Source organism: Dasypus novemcinctus, chromosome 3, assembly GCF_030445035.2.
Source record: "Dasypus novemcinctus isolate mDasNov1 chromosome 3, mDasNov1.1.hap2, whole genome shotgun sequence".
In the NCBI taxonomy this organism is placed as follows: Eukaryota; Metazoa; Chordata; class Mammalia; order Cingulata; family Dasypodidae; genus Dasypus; species Dasypus novemcinctus.
Genome location: NC_080675.1, coordinates 156,979,638 through 156,992,364, shown reverse-complemented (window position 1 = coordinate 156,992,364; position 12,727 = coordinate 156,979,638). Strand labels below are relative to the sequence as shown.

General features: G+C 37.1%; 1 protein-coding gene across 1 annotated transcript in view; it reads right to left on the bottom strand.

The window, feature by feature from the left end:
- Window positions 1-10,762: 10,762 nt before the first annotated feature.
- The window catches only part of CERS3 (ceramide synthase 3), a 189,430-nt gene continuing 187,465 nt past the window's right edge, over window positions 10,763-12,727 (bottom strand). The window contains exon 11 of the mRNA XM_058294623.2: window positions 10,763-11,054. Coding sequence (XP_058150606.1) covers window positions 10,860-11,054 — 195 coding nt within the window. The 3' untranslated portion in view covers window positions 10,763-10,859. The remainder of the gene's footprint in view (window positions 11,055-12,727) is intronic.

Sequence of the window (12,727 nt, the reverse complement as noted above, 5' to 3'; positions counted from 1 at the left end):
ATGGACCTCCCATGTGGTAGGTGGACATCCTATCCATTGGGCCAAGTCTGCTTCCCTGTTTCTTTGCTTTCTATTTAGGGATTTTTCATTGAATTTATTCCTAAGTATTTGATTTTTTATGCTATTAAAATATTTTAAATTTCATCTTCTAATTGTTATTATTAGAATACACAAATACAATAGATTTTAAAAACATTGATCTATTCTCTATTGACCTTGCTAAAATTCACTTCTTAATTCTAGTAGTTTATCTGAGAGTACTCTGGAGTATCTTTATATATCATGTCATTTCCAATGAAAGGTTTTATTTCTTTCTTTCCAATCCTGTAATTTTTATTTCTTGGAAATATTACATTGGCTAGGATGAAAAATATAATGGTAAATATATTCAAGTTAATAGTCACCCTTGAGGAAAATGGACATCCTTGTCATAAGCAAGATCTCAGAGAGGAAAGGTTTCAATATTTTACTATTACATGACTCTTGCTTTATGATTTTGAACATGCCATTTATCTGATTAAGGAAGTTCTTTCTTATTTTGCAGAGAGGTTTTTCATTTTATTTTTTTAAATGCAGGGATGCTGAATTTTATCAAAGGCTTTTTTTAAGCTAGTCCTTACGACTTTCTTCTTTATTCCTTTAATATGGTGAATAACACTGATTTTCAAATGTTAAATCAACTTCCTGAAACTTGTTTGGGTGCACTTGTTATATATTATCCTATTTATATATTGCTGAATTAAGTTGGTCCTGGTTTAGGAATTTTGCGTTTATATTCACGAATTAGCCTATAGTATTTATTTTATCTTAATAGCCTTGTCTGATTTTGGTATTAAGATTATGCTGGCTTTATAAAATATGTTTGGATATGTTCAAACTTGTCTCTGGAAAAATTTGTGTAATACTTGTGTTATTTTTCCTTAAATATTGAAAGAATTCACTGATAATTTGGAAAAAGTAAGGGGGAGTTTTTAAAATTTTGGATTCAATTTTGTTTTAGATAGAGAACTATTTAAACGTCTGTATTAGTCAATGTTCTCTAGGGAAACAGAATCAACAAGAGATATCTGTCAATAGTAAGCAATTTTATTAGAGTCTCTCACATGACCATGGGGATGCACAAGTCCAGGTTCCACAGGCAGGCTGCAACTAGGGGCTCCAATGAAAGTCCGATGAAGGTTCTTGATGAGTTCTGGAAGATGCTGGCTGTCCAAAGACGAGCAGGAAAATTCTCTCTCAATGCTGGAATCACTTCCCCTTTTAAGGCATTCAACTGATTGGGTTAAGCATCACTCATTGCTGAGGGCAATCTCCCTGATTGATGTAATTGTAATCAGCTATCTATGATTTACCACTGCCATAGAGTCAATGGTGACTAAAGCCCATAAGTGCCCTTGTATTACAGTTAGCCCAGTGCTTGCTTGACCAACAATTGGGCACAATTACTTGGTCAAGTTGACACAATAGTCTAACCATCACAACCATCACATCATCTATTCTTTCTCATGTTGATTTTGATAAATTAGTTTTCTAGAAATTTGTTCTTTTATTTATATCTTCTAATTTATTGGCATGAATTTTTTCATAATATCCTCATAACATCTTTTTAATTTGTTAGATCTGCAATGCCAGCTCTTTTTCATTCCTTTTTTTTTTTTTTTTTTTTTTTTGTAGTTTCCAGGGGCCAGGGATTGAAGCCAGGACCTTGTATGTGGGAAGCTGGTGCTCAACTATTGAGCCACATCGGTTCCCCTGAGTTGTTTTTCTGTTTGTTCTGCTTGGATTTTATACATTTTTTCCTTTTAAAGAACCAACTTTTAAAAATTCTATTTTTTATTTTCTATTAAAATTTTTTGAGATATTTAGCTCATTGATTTTCTTTAGCTTTGCTTCTTCACTTATAAAGCCTTTTTTTCCCTTTGCTTTCTTTATGTTTATTTTTTTTAATGTATTTTATGACAGAAGTTGTGAACTTACAAAACAATCATGCACATATGAAGAATTCCCATACAACTACCTTTTACCAACATACCACACTATTGTGGAACATTTGATACAGATTATGAGATAATATCATCAGACTATTGCCAGTAATGATGGTCCATAGTGTACATTTGGCATATTTTTTCCATACCCCCTATTATTAACACACTACATCCTTGGCATTGATGCAAGAATTTTACAGTATTTCTGTTAACTCTAGTCTATAGGTTACATTAATTGTATTTTTCCCACTCTTCTTCACATTCCCACCACCCTGTAATAGTGATGTACATCCGTTCTAGTTCAAAGAAGGACATTTTTGCATTTGTACTATTAACCACAATTCTCATCCACCTCTTGGTTCACTGTGATATGCAGTCCTTAGATTACTGTATAACTTGCTTTCAATTGACATTCATGTTCCTAGATTACCCTTTTCAGCCACAATCCCATTTATAAGCCACCTGCTACTCACTATAATGTGTTATCACCAACTCTATCCATTTCCACACTTTTACAATCAACTTAATTAAAACCTTTACATATATTAGGCATCAGTACTCCTTCACAACCCTCCTCTTATTTCCTAATAACCTAAACTCCAGGTTTTAACTTCATACATTTTTTCTTTGCATTTAGTTCATATTAGTGAGACCATGCAATATTTGTCCTTTTGAGTCTGGCTTATTTCACTTAGCATAATGTCTTCAAGATTCATCCATGTTATCATATGTGTCCCAATTTCATTTCTTCTTACTACAGCATAGTATTCCATCATATATATGTACCACATTTTGTTTATCCATTTGTTGATTGATGGACATTTTAGTTACTTCCATCTTTGGGCAGTTATGAACAATGCTGCTATGAACATCAGTGAACAGATGACTGTTTGTGTCACAGTTTTCAGATCATCCAGATATGTTCCTAGTGGAGGAATTACTGGATCGTATTTTATATTTAGCTTCCTGAGGAACCACAAACTGTCTTCCACAGAGGCTGCATCATTTTATAATCCCACTAACAGTGAAGGAATGTTCCTATTTCTCCACATCCTTCTCCAACATTCACTGTTTTCTGTTTTTTCAATAATGGCCATTCTATGAGGTGTGAGATGATATCTCATTGTTTTTAATTTGCATTTCCCTGATAGCTAGTGACATTGAATATTTTTTGAACATTTTTTCATGTGTTTTTTGGCCATTTGTATTTCCTCTTTGGAAAAATGTCTATTTATGCCTTTTGCCCATTTTAAAATTGCATTGCTTGTTCTTTTATTATTGAGTTGTATGATCGCTTTACATAAAAGGGAAGGCAAACCCTTATCGGATATGTGGTTTCCAAATATTTACTCCCATTGAGTGGGCTGCCTTTTCACCTGCCTGATGAAGCCCTTTGAATCACAAAAGTGTTTTAAGTTTGAGGAGGTCCTATTTATCCATGTTTTCTTTCATTGTTCTTGATTTAGGTGTAAGGTTTTAAAATGCACCACCTACCAACAGGTCTTGAAGAAGTTTTCCTATATTTTCTTCTAGGAGCTTTACGGTCCTGGCTTTTATAGTTAGGTCTTTGATCCACTTTGAGTTAATTTTTGTATAAGGTGTGAAACAGGGGCCTTTTTTCTTTCTTTTGGATAGTCTCCCCCAGAACTATTTGTTGAATAGACTGCCCTTACCCAGCTGAGTGGGTTTGACAGGCTTGTCAAAAATCTCTTGACATTAGATGTGAGGGTCTGATTCTGAAACATCAGTTCTATTCCATTGGTTTATGTGTCTATCTTTCTGCCAGTACCATCCTGTTTTTACCACTGTAGTTAGATAATATGATTTAAATCTGGAAGCGAAAGTCCTCCAACTTCACTTTTCCTTTTTAAGATATTTCTGGATATCAGGGGTCCTTTACCCTTCCAAATAAATTTGATAGTTGTGTTTTCCATTTGTTTAACAATGCTGGTAGAATTTTTATCAGGATTGCATTGAATCTGTATATCAATTTGGATAGTATTAATGTCTTAATGATATTGTCTTCCAATTCATGAGCATGGAATGTTCTTCCAATTATTTAGGTCTTTTAAAAAATTTCTTTTAACAATGCATTGTAGTTTTCTAAATACTATTGCTTTACATCCTTGGTTAAACTTATTCCTAAATATTTGATTCTTTTAGTCACTATTGTAAATGGAATTTTTTTCTCGACTTCCTTCTCAGATTGCTCATTTCTAGTGTGTATAGAAACACCACTGATTGTTGCATATTGCTCTTGTATCCTGACACTCTACTGAAATCATTTATTAACTCTAGCAGCATTGTTGTAAATTTTTCAGGACTTTCTAGGTATAGGATCATATTATCTGCAAATAGTAAAAATTCTACTTCTTTGTTTCCAGTTTGGGTGTCTTATATCTTTTTCTTGCCTGATTGCTCTAGCTAGAACATTTACCACTATATTGAAAAACAGCGGTGACAGTGGGCAAACTTGTTTTGTCCCTGATCTAAGGGGAAAGCTTTCAGTCTTTCACCATTGAGTACATTAGCTGTGGGTTTTTCGTATATATGAAAAGGTCATATGGCCTTTATTGTGTTGAGGTGTCTGCTTCAATTCCTACCTTTGAAGAATTTTAATCAAGAAAAGATGCTATATTTTGTCAAATTCCTTTTCTGGTTCAATCGATAGGATCATGTGGTTTTTCTTTTTTATTAATGTGGTGTATTACACTGATTGATTTTCTTGTGTTGAACAGCTCTTGCATGCCTGGTATAGACCCACTTGATCATGATGGATAATTCTTTTAAAGTGTTGTTGGATTTGATTAGCAAATATTTTGTTGAGGATTTTTTCATCTGTATTCACTAGGGAAATGCATCTGTAATTTTCTTTTCTCATAATATCTTTACTGTCTTTGGTATTAGGGTGACGTTGGCTTCATAGAATGCATTTGGTAGCATTCGTTCATGTTCAAATTTTTGGAAGAACTTGAGTAAGATAGGTATTATCTTCTTTGAATCCTTGATAGAACTCACCTGTTCTATCTGGTCTGGGCTTTTCATTTTGGGGAGTTGTCTGATGACTGTTTCAATCTCTCTTGTGGTTGGTTTGTTGATATCTTCTATTTCTTCTAGTTCAGTGTAGTGTTTGTACAGTCACAGGAATTTTTCCATTTCATCTACATTGTCTAGTTTGTTGGTATACAGGTGTTATTGGTATCTTCTTATGATTGTTTTTATTTCTGTGAAATATTTTATTTCAGTAGTAATGTACCCACTTTCATTTTTCACTTTCTTTGCATCTTCTCTCTTTTTTCTTTGTCAGTCTATCTAAGGGTTTGTCCATTTTGTTAGTCTTCTTGAAGAACCAACTTTTTGTTTTGTTGTTTCAATAGTTTTTTTTCTCAATTTCATTTATTTCTGCTCTGATCTTTGTTATTTCATTCCTTCTACTTTCTTTGGGAATAGTTTGCTATTCTTTTTCTAGTTCCTCCAGCTGTGTAGTTAGGTCATGGATTTTTAGCTCTTTCTCCATTTTTAATGTAAGCATTGAGGGCTACAATTTTCCCTCTCTGCACTGCTTTTGCTTTATCCCATAGGTTTTGATATGTTGTGTTCTTGCTTTCATTCATCTCGAAATGTTTATTGATTTCTTTTGCATTTTTTCTTGGACCACTGATTACTTAAATGGTTGTTGTTTAATCTCTATAATTGAATTTTCCTTTTTCTGCCTCTTGTTTGTTTCTGACTTTATTCCATTATGATCAGAGAAAGTGCTTTTTGTAATTTTAATTTTGTTGAATTTATTGAAATTTGCTTTGTGACCCAATATATAGTCTATCCTTAGGGAAGATCCATGAGCACATGAGAAGAATGTATTAACATATCTTGCTGCTTTAGGGTGCCATGTTCTGTATTAAGTTTAGTCCATTTATTATTTATTTAAGCTGTTTTTTATTGACTTTCTCCCCAGATGTTCTATCCAATGCTGAAGTGGTTCATATAAGTCTCCAACTATTATTGTAGAAATATCTATTTCTCCCTTAAGTTTGCCAGTGTTTGCCTCGTATATCTTGGGGCATCCTAGTTATGTGCATATACATTTGTGATTGTTATTTCTTCCTGGTAAATTTCCCCTTTTATCACTATATAATGTAACTTCCTTGTCTCTAATAACAGTTTTGTTTTTAAAGTCTATTTCATCTGATATAAGTATAGCTACTCAAGTTTTGTGTGTGTGTACAGTTACTACATGCATGGAATATCTTTTTCCAATCTTTCACTTTCAATCTATTGGTATCCTTGGGTCTAAGGTGAGTTTCTTGTAGACAGCATGTAGATGGATCCTATATTCCTATCTATTCCATCCATGTGTTTTGATTGGAGAGTTTAATCCATTAACATTCAATGTTATTATTGTATAAGCAATTATTTCACCCATTTTGACCTTTGGGTTTTACCTGTCATATTTTATTTTTACCACCTCTGTTTTTGCACATTTAGTTACTTAGGATGAATTTCTTATGACCCATGCATATAAATATCAGCTTTCTCTTGCAGCTTTCATTTCTCTCAAAGCCTCAAGCTTCTGACTTTTTCAAGAAGCTTCTTGAAGACGGTATTAGGAATAGATAATTCATCACATTCTTTCCCAAGTATGAATCTTTTCTTTGGCAATTAAGTGCTGCCACTTGGTTTCTGTTGGTCCAGGATCCGATCATCCACATAGTGTTTAAGGATTCTAATTCCATGACAGCAGTTCCTATATTAATATTTAACCTACATACTGGGTCAGGGAGAGGAAGACTTGACCTATGAGTTAAGAGAACTGAGTTCTAGGTGGGGAAGTGCCAGTGACTTCTCTATGGCATTGTGTCTGGATTTCTGTTTCTCCAGCCGATTCCCGCTCTGAGTCGCTGCTTCCCATTCTCTGCATTCAGGCAGGTTGGGCAGGCTCAGTGTCACTTTTCTTATAAAGGCTTTTGATGTTATACATTTTCCTCTAATTTTGTCATCAGTTGCATCCACATTTTTAAAAAAATTATAATTCAGTTTAAAATGTTTATTTCCATTACAGTTTTGTCTTTGCTCTATAGGCTATTTAGAACTGTGTTGCTTAACTTTAAAACATATATTTTTCTAATTATCTTTTTGTTATAGATTTCTAGTTTAATTTCACTGTGATCAGTGAAATTATGATTTAAAACTTAAAAAATTTTGGGACTTGTTTTAAATCCCAAATATAGCCAATTTTTGTAACTGTTCCATGTGTCCTTTAAAAATGAACATAACATGTATTCTGCAATTCTTGAGTGAGGTGTTTTACGTGTGTCAATTAGGTCAATTTTGTTAGTTTCATTGTTTAAATCTTCTATAGTTTTACTGATTTTTTTGTTTGTTTGTTCTATCAGTTACTAAGAAATGTATTAAAATCTCCCAGATGTGATTGTGAATTTGTCTGTTACTCCTTTTAATTCTGTGAAATTTTGCTTTATACATTGAAGCTATATTATTATATGTATACAGATTTTAATTTTTTATATTTTCCAGATGCATTGGTTGCTTTCATTGCTAGGACATATTCCTTTTAACAGACACTAGATCTTGCATTTATCTCATATTAATACAGATACATCAGTTTTTATTTGGATACAGTCTGCACGGCATATGTTTCTCCAACCTCTTACTTGCAGCATTTATTTTTCCTTATATTTACACTGTATCTCTTGTAAGCCCATAATTGTGATTAAAGAAACAACAACAATCTGCTGTTGTTTTCACACTTGGTGGAATTACTGATAAATGTGGGTATAATCTACCACCACACTAACCATCATTAACGTGTGTCTTTCCTGTTCTATGTTCCCTTCTTGCCTTTTCATTTCAGTTTGGGTTAAATATTCTTTGTCATTACATTTTCCTGTCTATTAGTGTCTGAGACTGAAAATCAGGTGGGGTCAAACAGAATCTGGACTGCACTTAAGAAGCAAATGGGGCCCTGTTAAAATACAGATTTCTGGTTGTCACCCCAGAAATACTGAATCACAACGTGGAGGGGACAAGCAGAAAGATGCATTTTTTTCGAAGCTCCATAGGTAATTCTGATTAACAGCCAGCTGAACCATCTTTCTAGACCCTGTTTCCTCCTATACCTTTGAAGGGTAGGTACAGAAGATGTGGCCAGGAAAAAAAAACGACTTTTGAATCATACCTTTTCTTAGCATCTTGATGGTCTGTCCACAGGGACATAGATGCACTGACCCAGGTTAGACGCCCATCCTCAGGCTGTCTACAGGTGCACAGCCAAGAGGCTTGCCCACCACCTACTTCTCTGCTCCTTCTGGAACTCCAAGGTGAGAGCCCTAATATGGAACCTTGCCCTATCTCCTCCCAGCCCCAGCAGGGCCTTTCTGGACAACTGGCAAATGTTTATTTCCACTCCTGAGAGGATTTATTATCTCCAAGAAGCCACACGATGAGTGTGCTGAGTCTATTCAATCACCACACATGCAAGATTTTATTTTTGTTTTATTAAAAGTCATTCTTCAACATTACAATACTAATGGGCACTGTGGGGTGCATTTTTATAAAGACACCCTGGCATAGTCCTGAACCTTTGTTCCTTTAAAAGAGAGGTTACCTTTAAAATCAACTGTAAAACCCCTGAAAGATGTTACAAGCATGCACAGGTGTCTCTTAGGAAGTAGTTTAGTGCTTCTAGCTTGATCAGCGATAGTGGAAATTGGCTTAAAAATTTTATCTTTGACATTCAAATAAGCAAAAAATAAAAAAAGAAGGAAAACAGAATTGGAGGATAGAGCAGTAAACAGTGTTTCACTGTAAGCAAGATAGCAGGTACAAACAAAAAACAGAAATAAATCAAGTTATGTTTTAACTTGAAACATGAAAACAATATACTAAAGTAACCTTCTCTTCTTCCACCAAAAAACAAAAATACTAAAAATAAAATATTGATAATAAATCAACATCTGTGCCCCAAAGTGAATGGAGGGGTGTTAGACTAAAAATATCACATTATACATATAATGCATATGATATTGTACTCATAAAAGCAATTGTAATGTAGAGAAAATTTGCCACTGTTTTTCTGTTGTTCTAACAGTTTCTCAAAGAGAGATTTTGCTGGGGGGAAGAATTCTGAAGTTTTTAAAAGAATTTTTACCTAAAGAATTTAAAAGCATCTTTTTTAATACAAAAAAACAAAAACCTCAGAAATCTTTGCTGTGCACTGCCCCTTCTCCTTGAAGACGGCCCTGTGGTCTGCATGGGTCTGGTCTGTGTGTTTTGGGGTCTCCAGTCCCCACAACCCTACCTGCCCTTTTGCTTTAGAGATAAGTCCCTGAGCAAAAATAGGATGAAAGAATAAGATCTGAGCAAAATATATGAGACAACGGGCGGTGGGTGAGAGAGCAGGAGGCATGTGGGGGGGGAAGGATACATATTTGGTCCAGGCTCCATTTTGAAATGGCTTTTCCTCTCCACATTTGGCAGAAAATTAAGACATCTTCAAGGTCTGTCCTGTGCTTTGTGCTCAGGACATGTATTAATGGAGAGTAAGGAGGATGCAAAGGGAACTAGGGGGGAAGAGTTTCAAGTCTTCCTCATTCATCCCCTTCCTGGAGAGCAAGGGAGGTCTGGCTACTGACCTGACTGCTCCAGCCAATCATTCCAGAGAGGAGGCAACCTTGAGAAACCTTTTTTGAGTCTGGCAACTGTCCTTTGGCTTTCTTCAGGGCTATTTTCTAGGCCTTTTGTTCCATTTTGTTACAATGTTCTGCAGCCTGACTTGGCTGGGTCATAGATGACATAGTGTAGCATCCTCTTTCTGTTTCTGAGACTTTCTTTTGGACAGGCAGCTGGGCTGAAGGAGGGGCAGCAGAGGGGAAGCTTCCTCTTAAAAAAGTGAGACTAGCAAACACAAGAAGGAACAGGCCTGCAACTCCCTTTCCTCCACCATGCTGCCTGAGGGAGGAGAATTCAGGGCAATCTGAGACTTACTATTGAGTCTTTAACAAATAGTCACCAAATAAAGTGGAAATAGCCTTCTGAATGTTTCCAGAAACATTCAAAAAGAAAAGATATGCCTTTGGTTCAGGCCCAATCAATGCCAACCGTAGCCAGGTCTCCCTCTCCCAAGAGAGTTGGAATGATGATGGGAAGAGAGCCAGTTAACATCACCACCAGTGAGAGCAATCTCTGATAGCTGACTGAAAAAGAAGGTGCACTTTCCCTTCCATGATCTCATTTGATCCTTACTACAATCCTGTGAGATAGGCAGGGCAGGTATTGTTATTCCCATTTTACAGATGAGGCTCTGAGAGTTGGAAGGTTCAGAACAAGGCCCACAGTGAGAAGTGGCCAGTGAGCCCTGGCGCCTGTGCTCCTGGCTTGGTCCTTTTACCACTATTCCACAACTATCTCTGACTCACCTTTGGGAAGTGAAATGGCCTTAGTGCTCTCCGTGGGCGGAAACCTAGAAAAAGGGGTTAATTTCCCACTTCTCAAACCATGCTAAGGATAAACTGGGTGCAAGGGCCTACAAAGTGAGCTCCTGAAAAAGTCAAATGTCTCAAATGCATGAATGAACGCAATTAGAACTGAAAGAGTTTTCTGGAGAAATCTTTGACCAGTCTGAGTCCTAGCTGTAGCAGAATTCACGGTGATGCTTATATTTAACATTTTAACACAAATTAACAACAAACATCTTGTTAAACACATCTTAGGTAGGTGGGGAGTGGTGGTTAAACAGAGGAAGGGCAGAATCTGGTGTTCTCTGTGGGTCCTGTAGGCCACGGTGATGGGTAGGAAGCATCTCAGGCTTCCAGTAGCTCATGCAGCACACGGTGCTGCCCGAGCTGCTTGGGCTTCAACCTAATGACCATGCTGCTGACCATTGGGAATGAGGTTCCAGTCTGTCCCAAGGCCATTCTTCAAACAGTCTACCTCTTTTCTTTTGAGAGCCTTTTCATTTTCCTTCCATTCCTCCTTCTCCTTCTCTTCCTCCTTCTCTTCCTCTTCCTCTTCTTCTTCTTCATCTTCCTCATCACTCCTCACATCCTGCATGCTCTAGACAAAGGAAAGAATGGGGTGTGAGTGACAATCTTCCAGGAAAAATAGGCCATTCAGAGGCATGATTCTTTTAAAGAAAACCTAGAATCAAAAGAACAAAACAATCACCAAGACAGAGCATACCATGGATCATAAGACAAATCTCAACAAACTTAACCCAACTTTTCAAAGTATGTTTTCAGCCTCATAATGGAATGTTTTTCAGCTCATAATAGAATTAAGTTAGAAATCAGTATCAAAAGATAATAGGAAAATATAAAACACTTGTAACTTATATTTCTAAATAAATTGGTCAAAGAGGAATACTCATTGTATATCAGAAAATATTTTGAACTAAATGAAAATGAAAATACAACATATCAAAGTTTGTGGGGAGTGACATCATCAACATGGCAATATAAGACATCCCCTGGAAAAGTCTTCCTTCAGAATCAACAAATAAAAGGACAAATCCAACTGCTGGATAATGATGACTGGAGAAGGACTCCACAATCATTGAATCAAAGACAAAGAGGAATAATCTCCAAGAGTAGGTAGGAGATTTCTTCAGGGAGCTGCTGGTTCAGTGCCTCCCCCTAAGTCAGTGTAGCTCGGAAGTTGTGCAGCTGCTGGACAGTGTCATCCAGGTCCTGCCTACCACTGATGCAGACTATAGGGCCGGTTAAGGCAAGGAGTCAGAAGCCCATGCATATCCAGGCACAGGGACTCAAGTACACAGAGGCCCAGGTCAGGGCACAAGGCCCTGAGGAATGTCACATATAAAGGGGCCGGGGTGGGGGGAGAGGGAGGGGGAAGGAGAGGGGAGGGAGAAATAGCAGTCACAAACTGGTAACAAGTGGTGCACTCACACAATCCAGGCTCTGTTTGCTGGAGCACCTAAAAGCAAAATGGACTCCACCTTTCTGGATTGCCCCATCTAGGTTCCAGGAGCAGGATACCCTAATGGGGAAGAAATTGGAGGCAGAAAAGTCTCAGAGAAAAAAAAAGGGGGGGGTGGGTGGGAATGGGGGAACTGAGCTGATGTAAGACAGGACAGGCCCTAGAACTGAAAAGTATAAGGGGGAAGCAGATGTGGCTCAACTGTTAAGAGCATTCACCTATCATATGGAGGGTCCAGGTTTCGATCCCCAAGGCTGCCTGACCCCTTTGGTAAGCTGGCCCATGTGCAGTGCTGCCTCACACAAGGAGTGCCGTGCCACACAGGGACGCCCCTGCATGGGGGTGCCCCATGTGCAAGGAGTGCGCCCCACAAGGAGAGTCACCCCATGTGAAAAAAAGCACAGCCAGCTCAAGAGTGGTGCCGCACACATGAAGAGCTGATGCAGCAAGATGATGCAACAAAAAAGAGATGCAGTTTCCCGGTGCCACCTGACAATGCAAGTGGATTCAGAATAACACACAGCAAATGGACACAGAGAGCAGACAACGGGAGGGAAGGGGAGAGAAATAAATTAAACAAATCTTTTTTTTTTTTTTTAAAGAAAAGTATAAGGAAAAGGGGGCACTGAGTGATGGAGAGAATTTAAACAAATCACAGGAGCTAAGGAGAAAATTCTGCACAAATACAAGCAAAACAGACCAAAACTTCTGGAGAAAGAGCAGAAGGAAGCTCTCTCCTAGAGGTGAAACAGTTGCACAAAAAGTGCTATCTTAAAAATTGTACTGCACAT